We start from the raw sequence: 18,646 nt of genomic DNA on the forward strand, positions 1-18,646 counted from the left end.
ACGTGGTATTCAGATTTTGTAACTAGCTATGGTGACCTGTGTGGCTGTGTCCGGGGATGTGGCTCATCCGTCCCAGGCACATTTTCGGTGATGCCTTTACATTTTCGTATTCTCTCTCTGTTTTTTTTTAAGAACTTGGCTGAGTTACCCGATCTGTGGTGGTGATCCTCCAGAAGCCAGACATATCACTGCATTCGGCAGGCTGGAGTTGGAGTGGTGTGAGAGAAAAACACTATTTCTTGGTTGGTGGTTGGAGACTAGTGTTGGAGCGATGCGAGAGAAATACTTTAGGAACACGGTGCCTCGATTGCTGAAAAAAGAGAGCCGCTGAGGATGGAAGCGGCAGCAGCGACGCGTTCGATTTCGATCCGGACTCCGACCGTTCGACTCGGCCTAGGGTCTGGGTCGCGCACACAAATTCCCGTCCACTTCGTCGGCGTGTTGCCCCGGCCCTTTCTCTTCTTTTGCTAGCGCAGCGCCTTTGCTCGCCGAGTCCTTGTCCTTCCTTGGAAAGAAGAACTCGCCTGGCGTGTTGCGCGTCCCCCAGAAATATCCACCGAACAACATCTTCTTCTCCGCCTCGGCTCCAAGCTGCAGCCCCCCGCCCTGCCAAGTCTCCAACCGCCGCTCGCTCCGATCCGGCACCCTCTGCTCTCTAACCCCACGCTCTGTCGATCTGCGCTGCCGCGGAGATGGCGGAGCAGGAGCAGCGGCCGCTGCTCGAGGTTCGTCGCTGCATACCTCCTATTTTACCCAAGCATGCGGGCTGTTTCTCTCCCTGGCGCCTTGCACAGACCATTTAAAATCTGGACAAGGGAATTAGGCGGTGGGTGGTGGCTCGGCTCTGCAGCGCGAATTGGGTCAACGATTAGGAGTCTGCGCGTGAATTTTACGGCTCAACGCCCGTCGTTTTGGCTCCGCTTCGACCACCTGTCACCACTCCTTGATATGGTTTATACCTCTAATTCATGAGTCTCTTATGTTAAGAACATGGAATTTAACATGAAGCCATAATAACTCTAGTGTTTTGGAGTTTAGCTTGGTGTGTAGGTTTGATTAGTTTAGGATGCTTGTCCATAGCAGAAGAAGGCTCTATCCACATTACGGTGTCGATTAGGCTGAAGTTTGCTTCAGGTTATAACCAAGGTCCTTTTAGGGACTAGATTCTCGGTTCAGAGTTCAGGGTAGACAAAATGGGTATAACAATGGTAAGTGATAGTTGACCAGCTAGTTGTAAATTGCAAAATATGCAGGCAAGCCAATTTGTCATTAGAGAAATCATACAGTTAGCTGCATTGCTTCAGTGAAGTAACTGCAACTAGAGTGTGAAGTTGCTGAAGATTACTTTGGCATTGAACCTCTGTTCTGATAAATGGAGGCAGTATCCTGAATTCCTCATTCTATAATACAGGGCATGGGTACTCAATGGTGTGCTGAGTGTACTAAATACGATATTCTGTTTTGGTGCAATAACAGTAGTTTTTGAGTTGATCAATCCCTTCTGCAGCACCGTGCTAATTGCCAGTCTCCTTTTATTCAGGTAGAGCAATGTGCCACATCTATACCAGAAGATCATGAAGCCACATGTTGGGGCTGTGGGCTCAGGCTTGTTTTTGCAAGCTATTCGCCTGTCTATAAGTGTGGCTGGTGTGGAGCAATTACGCAAAGCAACCAGACTGCAAGAAAACCTGATAGTGTATGCTTTTCCCACTGGAGGCGTTTACGGGACCGATTCTTTGTGACTGTGCTCATCCTCTTCATGCTCTTTGTTATATGTAGGTTCCCTTTCTCTTGCTATCAGAATATGTTATAGAATGCCACAGTTATTTGTTTACTCATGCAGTTTTTGCAACTAGTATTTTAAACACTAATGCTACTTTGTATTCGTGAGTTGTTGTTTAGTTACCCTGTTTTTTCTTTTCACAGGTGGTGGGGTCTGGGCGGTGTATCCAATTGTTTTCTCTGTCAGTAAATTTTGTGGTATTTTTCACTGCATGGTAACAGCTATCTTGGCTTTATGCACCATCACAAGTTATTGTTTAGCCTCTTTTAAATCTGCTGGTGCACCAACAAAAATACGATGGGGCAGCTATCCCATGGTTGGGAAAAGTGATCTTGAGAGCTACACGTTTTGTACATACTGCAATAAACCAAAGCCCCCGAGAGCACATCACTGCCGATCTTGTAAAATGTGTGTGGTGGACATGGATCATCATTGCCCATTTGTAAGTATGATGACTGCTAACGCCTTGATATATATGCATTATGTTGTATTTTATTTTCTTGATTATTAGGTTTAAATTGTTTTTTCTTATTTTCTTGTGTTCAGATTGGCAACTGTGTTGGAGCATCGAATCATCAAGCCTTTGTCATTTTTCTGATATCTGTGGTTATAAGTTGTGCTTATGCTGCTTCAATGACCATATATGCGAGTTATAAGACATGGCCCTCTGTCGATTTCCCAAATCTAGAATCATCTCGTCATTCAATGAGTTCTATGAAAATATTGTTGGAGATCATTACTACCATAGCAGGATCTGCATTCTTCTTGTCTGCAAGGGGTCTAGTTCTGGTATACCTAGCATTTGCTAGTTTATCAGTCAATGCTGGTATAGGTGTCTTGCTGTGCCAGCAGCTTAGCTATATCTATGAAGGAAATACATATCTCAACCATTTAAGTTCACCAAATGCCATGCATGGAGAGAGAGGGTTGCATAACATTGTTAGATTTTTCGGGTGCCCCTACCCAATTTCCAGAGTTCTGTTGCGATACTCAAATACTGGCAAGTTGCAGGATAATTCAGGCTCCAAACTTCTTTAGAGGTATAGATCACATTTGTGTCCCTTGCCAAGTGTTTTTTCATGTACTTTTAAGATTAGATGGGGATAATGTTATGAAATATTTATGCTGCTTGATTCCTCGTCACACGATTAAATCCCTGATTTTTTCCCGCACATGCATCTACTTAGTCTTTGAGCTCACAAATAGTTACATTTACATGTAGGTTTTGGTGCTTTACTCTTTTTCCCAGCAACTTGTGTGGAACTATTTGTATACCCATAGAATTGTGAATCTCTGTTGACCACCATAGATTAGCTTGTGTAATTGAAGGTGTTCAGGAATGCAATACTCATGATAATCCATGTTCTGGAGAAAGCATTAGTTCGTCAGTGGATGTTTCTCACATTGATCGGCCTGCATATTCATTGCCCTGCACTGACAATCATAAGGTGCCGATGGTCTTGCATATCTGAAATTCTGCGCGTCGTCACTATCTTTTTCATCACTATCTTCACGCATGGATCACGCTTGGTTGCTCCAGAAGAAATGGACATCAGGATTGAGTGATGCTAGGAGGTCAATTTTTTTTTCTTGGACCACGTCCTTCTGATGTTGTCGATACAGTTGACATGTATAGGAAAACAACCCTGCATTTGTTTCGGTAACATTCACTGAACTAGCCATTGTAAATTGGTCAATCAAGCATCGATGAGTGGGGTACATTTGCTTTTCCCCTGTAGTTCGGCCATTCTTTATTTTGATGGTATGCAAATTCAACTGGGATCCGGGCCTGGTCGCCCAACAGAAAGTGGCTCGCATGTTCAGATTGCTCTTGCAACCGTTTGACTGCTTTTTTTTTTTTTTGTTCCAGTGGGGTTGCATGAAATCAGCAGCGAAATTTCAGAGCCTGGACGCATCAGTTCGTTGAATGGTTCTTCCAACTCTGCAACTAACCAAGCGTCGGAACTTGTTTTCATTATCTAAAAAAACTAACCAAGCTGCATTGATGCCATCAGTTCACTAAATTATTGTGATATCAAATTTGTTTATTTTTTTAATCTGTTTATTACCAGGCTTGCAGTCTGCGGCTGCTATTGGTGTCCTTGTAGACCCCGGTTGGGAGGGCTCCTTGCACCGGCGGAGCCAAGCTGGAGACACCCTCACGACCTGGAAAAATGGACTCCTACAGTCCTACTCTCCTCCGCAAGCCCCGTTTTTAGGCTAAGCATGTTCAATAATAGAGCCTATTATGTTCAATAATATCTATTATTGTCTCTTAAATTTATAAGAAACACCTATCATACAATAGGTTATCTCTCATTTTGTCTCTTCCAATGGACCCATAATTATTTTTTGTTTTTTTTTCTATCCACCTCATTTACTCTCACTGCCTAGGAGCGTGTGAAGATGTGTCTCTTGCATAAGATCATCTTCTCCAACTTTTTACTTCTCTTTCTCTGCCACATAAGCAAACAAAGAGTAATAAAAATTTAACTCCTGTTTAGATCTTAGGGTAAAATTTTTGAAAGGAAATCTTGTTATTTCGGAGTACTAAATAAAATTTATTTGTAAAAGCTTTTGCACGGATGGATTGTAAATCGCTAGACGATCTAATGAGTCTAATTAATCTATAATTAACTGATGGTTATTGTAGCATCACTGTTGCAAATCATTAATTAAATAGGCTCATTAGATTCATCTCGCGATTTTACAACTCATTCGTGCAAAAAGTTTTATAAATAGATTTTTTATTTAATACTCCATACACGTATCCAAACATTCAATGTGATGTTTTTTGATGTAAAATTTTGAGATCCAAACCCTGTCTAACAGCAAACAAATCTCATCACGTATCAAGGCTTCTTCAGGTCCCGCCGCTCTTGGCCCTGTTTGTTTTCGTTTTTATGGATCTCGCTTTTCTGAGAATCAGGATTCTGAGATAAACCAGCTGCCTGGAGAATCGGCTGTCTGGATAAGCTGGGTGTTTGACAATCCTGATTATTTTGATTCGATTCTCCGAGTTGAGTGTTAAAATATCTAAAATGCCCTTGAGGCTGATGATATCTCATTTTTTTGCTGAATACAAGCAGAATTCAATAATTCTTATATTCTTTGAGTATCTTGACTACATAATTAGATCAAATAGATTAATATCATAAATAGACCACTAGATGTAGATGCTAATTGCTAAACTACATAAATAGATCAAAATAGATAAATATTTTTTGAGTAGCAGCACTAATTGCTAAACTACAAGTACATAAATGATGAATACGCCATGGGGAGCAGCTGGCTGAGCGAGGTAACCGCCAGGTCCAGGAAGCTGTCCCTCCACTCCATGATCGATCGAGGACTACGACCTGCAACCAACGAACGGCCCGGGACGACGCTAGCAGCTGCACAAGCGAAGCTCGATCTCAGGAGGTTACTGCCGCGCGCCTCAGCAGATGATGGATCGCTAGAGCCTGTACGCCCTGCCCTGCTGACTCGTGACGCGTCGGATTGGTGGGGAGGCGTGTTGCTTTCGGGTGAGAGGCGTCTGGATCGAGCTGTCTGTGTGCGGGCGGCGGCTCTGCACAGCAAAAGAGGGGCGGCGGGCGCACCTTCACTGACAGCGACGGCAGCGCGATTCCGTCGCAGATGCGGGCGTGAATCGGCACGGAGGAGTGACGCCGGGAGCCCAGGGCGGCGCCGCTACAGAGGGTCGCCGGTGCAGGGTAGGGGCGGCGGCGCAGGGGATGAGGGGACGGGAGGATAGGGGTAACGGGAGGGGAGGGGTATCGGGAGGAAAGAAGGCTCGCTTCTCCCGTGCACGAGGTTGGGGACGCGTTGGCCAGAATCGTGATTTGTATTGTATCGGCGATTTTCTGGAAAGTGGCGTCTGCGATAAGCGAAAAATAATCGCGTGTTTGGGTGGGATTTTGGTTTATTTCTATTCAGAATTCGACTATAATCGAAAACAAACAGGGCCAAGCCACGTCGTGTGGGGCCAGACCCACGGCTTTCCCGGAGTGCGTTTCCGGCCATACGGCGCTGCCCCACCGTCCGATCCTTATCCTAGGGGGCTGGTTGGTGGGGTGATCCTGACGGCAGGCAGCGAGCCCGGAAACACGCCCCTGGGAAACCGCACACGCCCACACGTGCGGCCCGCCGGCCGGCAACGGCAGCAAACGCTCCCGGGATGAGCATCGGCTTCGCGGGATCCCCGGCTTCGGCTACGCAATCCACGGCACTTGCTCTCCACAGGCTTTCCTTTGTTGAACGACGTACAGGCCTGAATAATTCCACTGCGTGCGATCTCGCGCCGGCCGTTCATGGAGAGCATGGCACATCCATCTTTGCCGGCACTGAAGAATTTTCAGTTCCTCCACCACATGCATGCAGATGCAGCATGCATTCCCCGGAACCCCCATTCCCTTCCAGATGAGGAGAACACATGACAGATCTCCGCGCCCCATGAGCTAGCTAACCCGCTCGGTCTGTTCCTGCAGCCACATGGCATGTGCTGCTGGCTAGCTACGCCCTGCCTGCCTCCATGCAACTTGCACGCAGAGCTCGATTGATTGAGGAGGGGGCTCGCTCGCACGCTGCGGTTCCGTACACACCTCCTAGTTTAACCCATACTGCGTGTAATGTAGATGCAGTGTTTTGCTTTGGTTGGTCAGTGTACGATCGAGGCACAGAATGTAATAGACGTGCTTAAAAAAAACTAGTAGTAACTCGACGACTGACGGCCCGTCAGCGTTTGCGACGTCAACAGGTAAATGGCAAAACAAAAGGCCGGGCGGGCGTGGTGGACGGACAGATAAGAGGAGGAACAGGCAAGGCTGGCCGGCCGGACCTCAGCGTGCACGTTGCCATACATGTGCTCGCCGCGCTGCGCTGCCACGGCACTCGGCAGCACCACCGTGGCAGCAGTGGCGGAGCTTTGTAAGGGCCAAAGGGGGCCATGGCCCCTCTGACTTTGCAAATTCTACACTATATGATGAACAGTGATTTGACACTATTCGTTACTGTAGTAAAAGGCTGGGCCCCTCATTTTTCTGAGATTAGAGATCAAGCTCCGCCAGTGCGTGGCAGGGTGCAAATTATACTGCCACTCGATCTACTATATATGTAGGAGTAGGACTAGGTAAACTGGCGTACCTTCCGCACGACGACAAATCTATCGATGCCATTTTCCACACGCTCCGGCTTCGAGCGTGTGTCATTTTGTACCGATGCACGGTTAAATTCTGCGACCGAGTGAGCACAAATAGAGAGGGGATTGTAGCAAAAAGCCATCCGTGGCTGTCGTCTCATGTGAATCTTTCTTGTATGTGTCGCGCGGCTTGCACTTGCGCGCTGTCCATGGCGGTCCCCCGTCTTTACAGCTCAAAGATTCACGAATGGCACATGCCTGGCTGGCTGGCTCACCCTCCGGCCGGCGGGGAATAAACAATAATGCTGGCTGGTCGCCAATCGGCTTCAGATCCAACAGAAATCCGCTTTCCGATCGGTGCCGTGAAGTGGCGTACCGCTGCTGGGGCCGGCGTCGATCGCCGCCTGCATTTTCCCTTTCATTCACCCGTGTGCCTGCCTGCCTGCCTGGTGAACCAGCTGATGGAATGCGCCATGCCTCGGTGTGTGGTTGCTGCCTGCTTCCTGTGCTCTGGCTGCCTGCTTCAATTCTCCTGCTGCTCACCACTGCATCCTTCCTGTGCTCTGGGCCTTAACCTTAAATGGCCATGCTGCTGACAAGCTGTTGCTGCCGTGCACTTGCCGTCAGGTTCGAACTGCCGGCTGTAACAAACTCCCAAATCTTTTGCAGGCCAAGATAGGGCACTACTGTTGATGGCGACCACCTTTTGCCAAAGCTCTCAAGGCAAGATCGGAAATACTCCAGTCCCTAGACATGTGATGCATATGTTTAAATTTGATGTGGATCCTTACCCGATATACAATGCCACGCCCGGGAATATAATCCCGCATATGTAGTGCTGGTTGCTGTCTGACTGTGAATGCACACTCCATTCCACCCCCCCCCCCCCCCCCTCTCTCTCTTTTGTCCCAACAGGATGACCAATGGCCCTCCATCATTCGCGTCTTTCCGCGACGACAATGATATCCTTGCAGCAGCAATGTCAAGCTTTGCTAACCAATCACCTGGCGGATGTTGCATGCATGGTGGTGTCATATGCTCATGATGGCGACCTCCACCGGGAAGGAGAGAGCTGTGTATCTGCTGCCACTGCCAAGTATTCGCCGGACCTCACGGCCATGGCAGCAGCAGATTAACAGTGTACTCCCCCCCATGTAGAAAAGCCATGTTCAAACAGTGACTTTGTGCCCCCAACCCAAAAAAAAAAATCCCCACTCTCAGGGAATAGAACAGGGCATGTCCGATCGATCCATTTCCCTGGCAGTACTTGTGGTCCAGATCTTCTTTAAATTTAGCGCCTAGTACAGGAGCGAGGCTTGCATCAACACGCACAGGGTTATTACTGTCCTGCCGGAACCCATTCCGATTGGGCTCTGCTGCTCTCGACTGAAGACGTGTCGTCGATGCTTACTATCTTTGAGGAAAGATGAAGAGGTTTGTATATGCAGCAAACACATGGGCATGACGAGCAAAGTGAGGGCACAACCCATTCATCCAAGATGGCTTAGAAAAACTTGGAGCGTATTGTCTGTCTGATACTCCTACTAGCTAGCGGAGCCGGCCGGGCAGGCGGCACATGGACGCGACACCGAGGCGCGCGGTGGCCACTGATGCGCACGACAAGCTTGGTTTTTTTTTTATTTTCTTGACAACTGGAGCGACGGAACAAAGCCTCTTTTTAATTGCTTTTGGAAGAATGGAAGGAGCATATGTGCCTTCCTGCCTGCTCGCGTGGTTGGTGCCGATCTGTTTGCTCGCTTGCAACTGGCAGTTGCTTGGTAACTGCATGCGTTCTTCCTTTCCCAGTTCTTGCAATGGCGCTCCTCCGATCAGAGCGAGATGGGCGTCTCCCATCTCGGGGGATACGCACGAACGAGCTCCCCGATTCGAGTCGAGCAATAATGCGCGGCGGGGGGGGGGGGGGGGGGGGGGGGCATGGCTGGGCCGCTACCCGCAGACAAAGAGGCCGCGATTTGGTGGCAAGCAGATCACGTCTCGCGTCGCGCCCAAGATAAGCGGCAGGTATGTGCCCGGTGTCGCCGGCGACTCCGTTCCGTCCTGCCATGGGCGGAGCTAGGGGTATGCCCCTGTATTCCTTGGCATATCCAAGATTTGGAAAGAAATACTAGTAAAGATATATAGATGCATCTCCAAGAGTCTTTCTAAAACACACTATCTAAATTATCATTTGAAGAGCTTTCTACATCAAAGTTGTTTTCTATATGTTTTCACTCTCCTACAGCTTTTATATATCTTGTGTACACTCTAGAAAGCCATTTTCGTTATCTATCTTTAGTTAGCAAGAAATACAGAATAGGGGATGGCTATATTTGGATAACCACTTAGAGAAACTGTTGTAGGGTATTTTTTTCATCAAAATCTGTATTCCTAGCAATGAGAGGAAAGATATAGAGAGTCTCTTGGAGTTCCTCTTATACCGTCAAATATGGTTCATTGGCTCAATACACCAAAGCTCACGAACCAAGCCTAGAAATGCAGAAACTTACGTCCCTCATGTGATCTCAACGCTGTGGAGTACCGCTCTGCTATGCGAGTCGCGACCAGTCGGTGCTCGGTGCTCGACGGGACGGTGGCTCTCCGCTCGGATGCTCCCCCACTCTGGTGATCGGCAACCGGAGACCTGACGGCCTCGCGACCTCATGTCCTCGCCCACATGGGCCATGGCTTGCGTCCTCTCCTGCTAGAGCGAGTTGCGAAGAATAGAAGGTGCCTGCCACCAGCCCACCGGGCACCGGCGGCCAAGACAACGACGTCCAAGGCCCTCCTCTGACCGGTGGCCCTCTCGGACCACTGTTCTGTAATATTGTTTAATTATTCATGTTTAGAACTTAAATTTTGGTTACTATTATGGATTTGTTATGATCATTATAACTTATCGTCCATTATATTGTGTATTTGCTTTGAAACTTGGCATACCCAGCCGCAAATTCCTGGCTCCGCCACTGCGTCCTGCCACGAGCGGCGTCACGCATCGACCCTGAATCCCTGACGCGGCGAAGTAAACGCCGGTGATGGCCTCGGCCCGTTGGCTGGCGAATTCACTTGCCGGTCTGCTCGATTCATGCATGGCGATCGATCGAGGCGCAAGCTGCCAGCCAACGCGGAGTAGATCGCTAGAGTACGCCAGGGGCTAGATAGCTAGCCCTCGCAGCGCGGATGGCCTGGACGGCTGGACCTGGATTTTAATCCGGGGCGGGCCGGAATCCTCGCCTACCGGCGGTAGGGCTGGCTGGCTCTCCAGCAAGGAGGGACAAGCCAGTAGGTGCAGTGGTGGGTGCGATGTGATCGGGAGTAGGGCCTAGTTTGGTTCTCGCGCTAGAATCCTAGCGCGTCTTTTGAGTCTTCGCATAAAAGATCAAATAAAGTTTATTTGTAAAAATATTTTAGTGATGGGTGTAATTTTTCGTGACGAATCTAATGACGATAATTAATCGATGATTTGCTACAGTGATACTACAGTACCATCATCTAATCGTGCGGTCAAAGGTCTCATTAAATTCTTCAGGGTCACTAGTACGGGGTTCTGAAGTTGGTTTTGTAAATTAGTTTTGTTTGACACCGTAATTAGCGGTCAAAATGTCACTATTCACTGGCACGCTACAAATCAAACGGGCCTAGGATAGATGCAGCTGGCCTGGCACTGCAGGGTCTGTGTCTGTCTCTACCAAACAGAAACAGTATTCCTTTCGTTTTTTACGAGGATAAAAAATGGCAGATCAAATGGAAATCATGCATCATCAGATCAATGGCGGGCTGCTGGATGGGGACGTGTCGCGTTAAATATTATCCCCGGTGTGGTGTGGTGCGGCGCCGGCAGGCGCCCGGAAAAGGAGGGGGGGCGCGTGGGGCTGCCCGGCCTCGGCCTGGCTCCGCTTCGCCATGAACCCTGCCCATCCATCCATGAGGGCAGCCTGGGAGCCGGGGAGAGGACTGCGAGGAGGGTGACACCGACCGTGAGAGGCAGAGGCTACCGGCGGCTACGGCTCGGTACCGGCCCATGGCTCTGGCTGCTGGCCTGCTGCCTCTCTCTGCTGGCTCCTGCCACCACCCGCCCGGTTGGTTACTTCCCCCCAGCTATTTATATCCCCCGCCCCTGCGGGCCGTTGCTCTCACTCCAAAGCAACTCTCCCCTCAGGCTCAGTATCTCTCTCTCTCTACACCTCGCTCTCAACCACCTCTGCTGCATCCGGCACCCCTTTCGCAGTCTATCTCTCTCTCCATAGTCCATAGAAGGCAGCAGTAGCCCTCCCTCTCTTTCTCTTTCGGCGGTCGCTGCGTAGTCGATGGCGACGAGGCGGAGAATTGTGGTCTCTGTCGACCCCTCCCCTCCTCGCCGGACGGCGGACGGGGAAGGGATGAAGAAAAGGTGCGCGGGCATGCTTTCCACAGGCTTTCTTGAACTGTGAACTCGTGGGGGCATGTCCGATGAACGCGAAACTCCCCCGCAATTCTCTTCCCCCGTGAATTGAATTGCCGAGCCCTCGGCTCGCCAAAGGGCGGCTCTACCTGTTGATGGTTCAAGAAAGCCCATGGAAACCATGTTGCGGCCTCTTGTGTTGTTCTTCTAGAGGAGAATTCTGTCGATTCGGGTGCTTCCTCGAGGGAATTGTATGTTCTTGCTCCGAATTCGGGTGCTTTGTGGGTCTCTGGGGGGTAATTCTGTGAGAATTCAGGGAATTTCGCTGCTCCTGAGGTCTCCAGCCATCAGGTGCTTCTTGCACGCACGAATTGTCTCTTCAGGTATGGGATTTGGGATGGCTCTGGCCTTCTGAATTCCGCCTTCTCGGATGCTTGTTTAGGTGCAATTCAGTGCAGATTTCTTAGCTTGGGTGGTGTTGCCTTCCCTAGATCTTGCACTATTTTTGCTTTGGCTGTTTCAATTATTGGTCAGCGAAATTTACCATCTTTCCAAACTAAATTTTGTGTGGAGCAATTCTCTGTCTAGTCTACTCCAGGGATAATTTGCTCATTGCCGTGCTGTTTATGGAAAATTCAGTACAGGTTGGTTGTTACGAAAGACTAATCTGGAAGAATTCAGAGTACCAGGGAAGTTTTCATGGCGAGTGCCGCGCCGTTGCATGAAGAGTTCACATCACAATTCGCTTCAGAAGGTTTGGTTGAAGCAGTTTTCAGATTTTTGTTTCACTGACGAAGCAATCTTCAGACTTGTGTCCTGCAGGCACTCCGACGAGAACTGAGACGCCCTGGCGGCTTTTTTCCGGAGCACAAGATGTCAATTCATGTCCGCAGGGCATAATTCAGGAGCATTGGTGGCCTTGCAAACACCATGTTCAAAATTCAAAACTCCAATGGTCTTTTGGTTTCTCCCCGTGCTAGAAATAGTGTTACTTTGACTGCTAATTACGGTATCAAATAAAGTCAGTTTATAAAATTAACTTCAGAACCCCCGCACTAGTGACCCCCAAAGAATCTAATGAGGTATTTGACCGCGCGATTTCAGCATAGTTACTGTAGCATTACAGTAGCCAATCATCGATTAATTACAGTCATTAGATTCGTCGCGAAAAATTACACCCATCCTTAAAAAATTTTGTAAATAGACTTCATTTAATACATCATGCATGCGAGATTTCTTTTTCGAAAAACGTACGCGCTAGAATTCTTGCAAAACCAAACAAGACCAATTGATCTGCGCTTGCCGTAATCTGGACCTGACAGGCACGTACTTGTCCGTTCAGAAGAACACAACTGGCAACAAAACTTGCATTTTTTTACTAAATATATGTGTATATAATATATATATTTTGCTGAACAGAAACGGGCTGGAAGCCTGGAAGCCCCCTTCCAAACCTTGATAGTAGTAGTAATTTCCAGTTCCCACCTGCAGAATTTAGCATGAGGCACAGTTCAATTACTCACGGCCGCGTTAAAGGCACAGTGCCAGAGTGCGAGAGCAGACAGAAGGGCAAGCTGCGTCTTTTGGCTGTGGCGTTTGCTGCCCGAGCAGCACGCATGAGTCCCTGGCCGGCCTGCCGCCCTGCCTTGAGGAGCCCCAGGCATTGGCAGAGCCGCCGCCCAGGGGACGAGGCTCCGCTGTAGTTGGCCGCCGTGCAGTTGAGTCACTGCGTGTGGGACCTGCATGCGTGGGGCCCACGTGGCAGTGACCCAACTGTAGGGGAGGTAACTGCAGCGCGGATCCGGTTCCCCGGCCAGGGCAGCACAGCGCAGTGCATGGCATGGCATGGCGTCCTCTGCTGCTGCTGGTGTCCACGGCAGGCGGTGGAAATCACGCTCGCGCAGGGGGGAAAAGAGATCTGATGGACAGGGCAGGAAAAAAGCAGCAAAAGGTTGGTAGCACAGCACATCCCAAAGGCTAAAAATAAATAATCCCCACAAAAAGCCATGCGATTCCCCTCCCATCCCAACAAACCATGAAATCACGCCCATCTGCATGCGCTGTCAGAGCGATTTCGTTTACCCTGCCTCTGCCGGCCTGCCTGCACCGTGCACGGCGGCGGCCGCTCTGCTGCAGCAGCAGCAGCAGCAGCAGCCGGGCTCTGAAAGCGAGGGAATTCCCACTCCCAGTGGTGGCTGTGGCTCCATCCATCCTCCATGCTGCTGCTGGCTGAGTTCGCCATCGTGATGGCCGCCAGGGCATGCATTGGCAAATGGCAATGGCATCTGCTGCTGATCTACTCCGGCTGCTTGCTGACCTGCAGCTCGGCATGCTGATCTACTCCGGCCGGAGGCGGAGAGGGGAGGCCTGAACCTGAGCCCCTGACCCACTCTGGGCTGTGCAGATGAGCAGATCCAGACCCTTCCTGCCCCGGAGGTGAGGCTGAGGCCTCAGGCCCGAGCCCTGAGGGGACCAACCAGATCTCCCACGGGGCATGCCAGATATTCCAATCCTCGCTCGCTGTATTCACAATATCCCTACTGCTGCCTAGTGCCTACTCCCTTCGTTTCAAATTATAAGTTATTCCAAAAATCTTGGAGAGTCAAATTTTTTTAAGTATACCTTTATGATAATAACATTTATGATACCAATTAAATATTATTAGACTATTTATTAGCTATATTTTCATAGTATACCTAATTGATGTCATAAATTTGTGTTTTTCTCTATAATTTTGGTCAAAGTTTGAAACAGTTTGACTCTCCAAAATTCTTGGAATGACTTATAATTTGGAATGGAGTACTACGTACATGACATGGCTAGAGGATACTTCTAAAGCTGGGTTTGCAATGCTGCAGCAGCAGCAGCAACCAGAACCATGGCAGCAGAGATCCATCCATCCATCCATTCATGCGATGCGATGAAGAAAGCGCACACCAGAGCTAGCCGGAAAAGGTAACTGAATTCTCCTCCTTACTACAAAAAGGGCACTTCAGACTTCGCAGTTCAGAAAGCTGAAGAGCTAGTGCCTCACTACTAAACTTCACCTCCCCAGAATAAATTCAGCACTTGCTATTTACTGCTCGACCCCTCGCTTCCCTTCCTTCTTCATTGCAGCTAGCTATTTATGCAGCAGCAGTGTGCTATGCTGGCACATCGAAAGCATCTTCTGATTCTAAAAGCAAGCGAACAGAACAAGACCACTCTACGTTTCTAGCATCCGTCCGTCAGTGCTTCTTGCCGCGCAGGAACGCGTCGACCTCGACGTTGGCGCTGCGCGACAGGAACTTCATGCAGATGGGCGGCTTGACGCCGGCGAGCGCCAGCACCGACTGCGGCAGCGTCCAGATCCCGTCGCCGCAGATGAGCCCCGACGCCACGGGCGGCGCGAAGGCCTTGGCCCGCGCCGGGTCCAGGCGGTCCCACGCCAGGCGCACCAGGCTGCCGATGCACATGTCGATGCCGAAGTAGGGGCCGAGGTAGAAGGGGATGGCCATGGCCATGGGCAGCGGGATGTAGGCCGCCGCCCGGGGCCCCGCGAGGTCGCGCGCCAGGTTGATGGCGATGGCCGCCACGAAGAAGGCGATGCACAGGTCCGGGCAGTGCCGGGGCAGGGACCCCAGCCCCTGCACGCCCAGGATCGCCATGTTGCGGTACACCAGCGCGTTCGGGGACGGGTACTCCGACCCCGGCATGCCGATGTCGCGGAACGCGTTGTAGAAGAGCCAGAACACGGACGGCGCGATCACGCACCCCATGGCCGTGCCGATCACCTGGCTCACGAACATGGAGCGCGGCGACGCCAGCGTCATGTACCCAGTCTTGAAGTCCTGGGTCAGGTCCGACGCCGTGGAGACGATTCCGATCATGACGCCGCACGCCGCCAGCCCCGCGATGATGCCGCCCTCCGACGCGCCCGCCCAGGCGCCCACCGTGAAGATGGCCAGCTTGCCGTACGTCGTGGCCAGGGACCAGTCCGTGAGCCCGCACCCGTACGCGTTGCAGAAGGCCAGCACGGGCGCGATCACGTACGAGACCGCCACGTGGTACCACCGGAGCTGGTGGAAGATGTGCGGCACCGTCGCGACGGACACTACGGCGATCACCGCGTACGCGCCCAGCGCCAGCGTGTTGGGGATCTGGTCCTTGAGGAACAGCTCCGTGCGCCGCTTGTCGTCGAACGTGTCGTCCGCCGTCTGGAACGCCATGTCGGAGATGGGGAGCGTCGGCTCCGACATCATCCGGCGCACCTGCACCACCAGCGCGCTCACCGTCTTGGTCATCACCTTGAGGAAGTTGTAGAGGCCGTCGCCCAGGATCAGCGCGATGGAGACGAACACCCGGTAGCCGACGATGCCACGGAGGCTGCTGGGTTTCAGGTTGGCGGGGTACCAGTCGCCCTTCTTCTGATCGATGAGCGGCCACATGATGCCCCACGAGACCACTCCTCCCAGCAGGACGGAGGCGTTCACGAGGTAAGGGCAGATCATCCCGACGCCGACGTACGTCGCCGAGAAGTCGAAGAAGAACCTGCAACCAACAGCAGCATATATACCATTGCATGCATCCACGCTGGCTGGCTGCCTAACTGAAAATTCAATTCAGCTGCAAGCACTTGCTTGCTTACTTCTGTCTGTAGGCCTCGAGTCCCATCGTCGGGAAGGCCATGAAGCCGCAGCCCTCGCCGGCGGTGTAGAACCACTGGAAGAAGCCCCATGTGAAGCTGCCGGCGAAGAATTTCCCCAGCGTCTTGACCTGCCTCCTGCAGCAATCAGTTCAGACACATGCATGCATTCGTGAGGACAGCCACAGCTACAGTCTGACAGAGATGAGAGATTAGCTAGTCTGCATACTTGGCAAGCTTGGCGCCCTGGGGAGTGTGGAAGCTGTTGATGAGGTGGGCAGTTGCAGTGCCACTCGGGTAGATGAGCTTGTAATCGATGATCATTATCTGAGCACAACGAAAGCCATTATGCTGGGAAGGGAAAAAAAATGCTGTGCCAATCAAAGATATCCCAATAAATAATGTGCATACCTTCCTGAGGGGCACCACAGAGAAGAGGCCGAGGAAGCTGACGATGAAGAGGAACCCGATCATCCAGCCCAAACCGGGGTTCTTGATGTTGTGCTCGTCCAAGGTTTCCCCCGACTGCTCGCTGATCCTCTCGCTCATCGCGAACATGTAACTTCCAAATCCACCTGTAGATTGATTTGCAACCCATTGATTCGAAGGCCATGCGATGCAGCTTTGTCATCTTCATCGTGATCAATCCATGGTGATATGAATTGATAAAAAGAGAGAGAGAGAGAGAGGAAAAATGGTAGTGCCGTCGGAATCGATCGGCCGGCGATCGCGCAGGGTCGTTCGTACCGCTGAAGGCGATACCGGAGCAGGCGACGACGCACGTCTGCACGACGGTGTTCTCCTGGCGGGTGAATGGGCGGACGCTGGCGACGCCGGCCTTGTCGAGCAGCTTGGTCCAGGACGTGAGGAGGAAGAAGCCGAGGAGCCCCGCGGAGACGTTGAGCGAGGGGATGATCCCGGTGGTGAGGTTGAGCTTCATGACGATGACGCTGAACATGGCGCCCAGGAGCGCGCTCACCGCCAGCGCCCGCAGCGTCACCTGCTCCCGCCACCCGGGCACCGCCCGCCCCTCGAACACCCGCTCCACCGACTCCAACGCCTCGTCCTCGTCCTCGTCCTCCTCCTCTCTCCTCCTCGCCATCGCCGGTCAGTCAGCTCCTGATGCCTCGCCGCGCGGCGGTTTCTCTCCGGCCGGTCGATGGATCGATCTCCTGGCCGGCGCCGTGCGTGTGGCTGTGACCCGCCTGTCAGTTGGAAATGGGACGCACGGTCGTCGTCTCGAGTTCCCCTCAAGCGGTTTCGCCGGGGCAAGGGGGGTCGTTTGGTGCGTGCTCAGTGACACCTATGCCGGGGGTTGCGCCCGGTTAGCAGGAGGAGTTCGCGTCGGATCCGGTTCTCTCGGCCACTGTCTCGCTCGCTCGCTCGCATGCCCCCAGCCATGCACGATGGTAACGTATCAGGTGCAAACCAACCTCTTTGTGCAAATTCCCCCTCCTATCTCTCTGCGCCCCTCCCTTTGGATGTTGATCTGATTGCTTAAATTGAAGTTTCCATAATTTGTACAGAGATGTTGGTTTGCACCTGATATGTTCCCGAAGAAGAAACACCATGAACCAATAAGCGTACGGGCATGCAATGCGTGCATGATGCATATAAACGGAACCGTCCATGGTAACATTATTGTTCGTCAGACACACGTCGTACACAATGCAAGGGAGTCGGTTGTCGTTCTTGTTCTTGTTCGTCACCGGCGGGCGGGCGGCGGGGCGGCGTCAGGGGCACTTTGGGCGGCCGCCGCGGGTGGTGATGGCGGCGTAGCAGGGGCACATGTGGTAGTTCCCGGAGGTGCCCGGCGGCACGCAGTTGCAGCGCGCGCAGCAGGACCCGCACGCCCTGTTGCACAGGTTCGGCCGCGACGACAGCGCGCACCGCGACGCGCACGCGCTCCGGCAGTCTGAACACGACACGGACATCCAGTGAGCCAAACCATGTTCGTCAGATGAAAATGCTCATGTTCGTCAGAAAGTTCTGAATACAAAGTACTCTGTACTCAGTGGTCGTCTGTAGTGACGCATCACATCTTAATCTTTCCCTTAATTAATTATTAAGGGATAAAGTGGACTTACTGATATTCATGGGGGAGGGTGCAGGCGCAGCACTCCACGGCACCTGCACACAGCATCAGTTCATTGCTTTCGTCAGAGTTCAGATCGAGACCCTGTAAAAGAACAGATCGAGTAGCAAGCACGGCGCCGTACCTGACGCTCCTGGTTGGGATCAACGGCGGCGTTGGCCTCAGTAGTCTCCGCGGCGCCCAGAACAAGCAGCAGGAGGAGAAGGAGCGCGGAGGCGACACGATCCCGGCCGGACGGCGCCGCCATGGCAGAGATCAGAGCTTAAGCTACACGAGGCACACCGCGTAACAACTGGAGATGTTATTTCTGCCCAGGTGCAGGTCGATATATAAAGGCCCCCCGGGTGAATGTGACAGGCTGACAGTAGGGAGTGAGGTGGAAAGGGAGCGATGAGTGTGCTCGACTGAAAACAGCAACAGCAACAGCTAGAGGAGTGATGGTTCCTGGCCGGACCCGGACGCCACGGCGGGTCGGCCGTGTCCGGCAGTTTCAAGCTAGCTAGGGCATGCAATGATGCCAGTGCGGCGCAGCCCTGCTCCTGCGCTGGCCGGCCAGGTGTGTTTGGACGACAGGTGTGTTTGGACTCTTTATCCGCGCAGACGACAGTTTGGCCCCTTCTGATTTC

General features: G+C 51.7%; 3 protein-coding genes and 1 long non-coding RNA gene across 10 annotated transcripts; 2 read left to right on the plus strand and 2 right to left on the minus strand.

The window, feature by feature from the left end:
* The first annotated feature begins 448 nt into the window (after nucleotides 1–448).
* On the plus strand, nucleotides 449–4,111 carry LOC120681617 (protein S-acyltransferase 11-like). 7 transcript variants are annotated; one of them, XM_039963191.1, is made up of 5 exons: nucleotides 449–725; nucleotides 1,541–1,775; nucleotides 1,927–2,225; nucleotides 2,330–2,823; nucleotides 3,654–4,111. In XM_039963191.1, exons 1-4 carry the CDS (start codon nucleotides 693–695, stop codon nucleotides 2,819–2,821), a joined length of 1,059 nt encoding a protein of 352 aa, XP_039819125.1. In that variant the 5' UTR covers nucleotides 449–692; the 3' UTR covers nucleotides 2,822–2,823; nucleotides 3,654–4,111. The 7 variants fall into 7 exon arrangements, 6 of the variants coding, with proteins under 6 accessions (XP_039819125.1, XP_039819124.1, XP_039819123.1 ...); XR_005677952.1 differs by lacking the exon at nucleotides 449–725 and adding an exon at nucleotides 745–951 and having other exon boundaries at nucleotides 2,330–3,358; nucleotides 3,856–4,102; XM_039963189.1 differs by lacking the exon at nucleotides 449–725 and adding an exon at nucleotides 745–951 and having other exon boundaries at nucleotides 3,654–4,102.
* A 6,844-nt stretch (nucleotides 4,112–10,955) lies between these two features.
* LOC120683746 lies at nucleotides 10,956–12,340 on the plus strand. Its single transcript, XR_005678900.1, has 2 exons — nucleotides 10,956–11,310; nucleotides 11,941–12,340. It is a non-coding gene; the product is annotated as an uncharacterized LOC120683746 (long non-coding RNA).
* A 2,027-nt stretch (nucleotides 12,341–14,367) lies between these two features.
* On the minus strand, nucleotides 14,368–17,027 carry LOC120683745 (probable metal-nicotianamine transporter YSL10). The gene is made up of 5 exons (XM_039965828.1): nucleotides 16,673–17,027; nucleotides 16,337–16,500; nucleotides 16,155–16,252; nucleotides 15,929–16,063; nucleotides 14,368–15,831 (listed from the first exon to the last, which is right to left on the minus strand). The coding sequence occupies exons 1-5, from the start codon at nucleotides 17,025–17,027 to the stop codon at nucleotides 14,529–14,531; spliced, it is 2,055 nt and encodes a 684-aa protein (XP_039821762.1). The 3' UTR covers nucleotides 14,368–14,528.
* Nucleotides 17,028–17,497: 470 nt separating this feature from the next.
* Nucleotides 17,498–18,327, minus strand: LOC120683393 (gibberellin-regulated protein 11-like). The gene is made up of 3 exons (XM_039965472.1): nucleotides 18,145–18,327; nucleotides 18,013–18,055; nucleotides 17,498–17,840 (listed from the first exon to the last, which is right to left on the minus strand). Exons 1-3 carry the CDS (start codon nucleotides 18,265–18,267, stop codon nucleotides 17,659–17,661), a joined length of 348 nt encoding a protein of 115 aa, XP_039821406.1. The 5' UTR covers nucleotides 18,268–18,327; the 3' UTR covers nucleotides 17,498–17,658.
* Nucleotides 18,328–18,646: the final 319 nt, after the last annotated feature.

Source organism: Panicum virgatum, chromosome 7N, assembly GCF_016808335.1.
Source record: "Panicum virgatum strain AP13 chromosome 7N, P.virgatum_v5, whole genome shotgun sequence".
In the NCBI taxonomy this organism is placed as follows: domain Eukaryota; kingdom Viridiplantae; phylum Streptophyta; class Magnoliopsida; order Poales; family Poaceae; genus Panicum; species Panicum virgatum.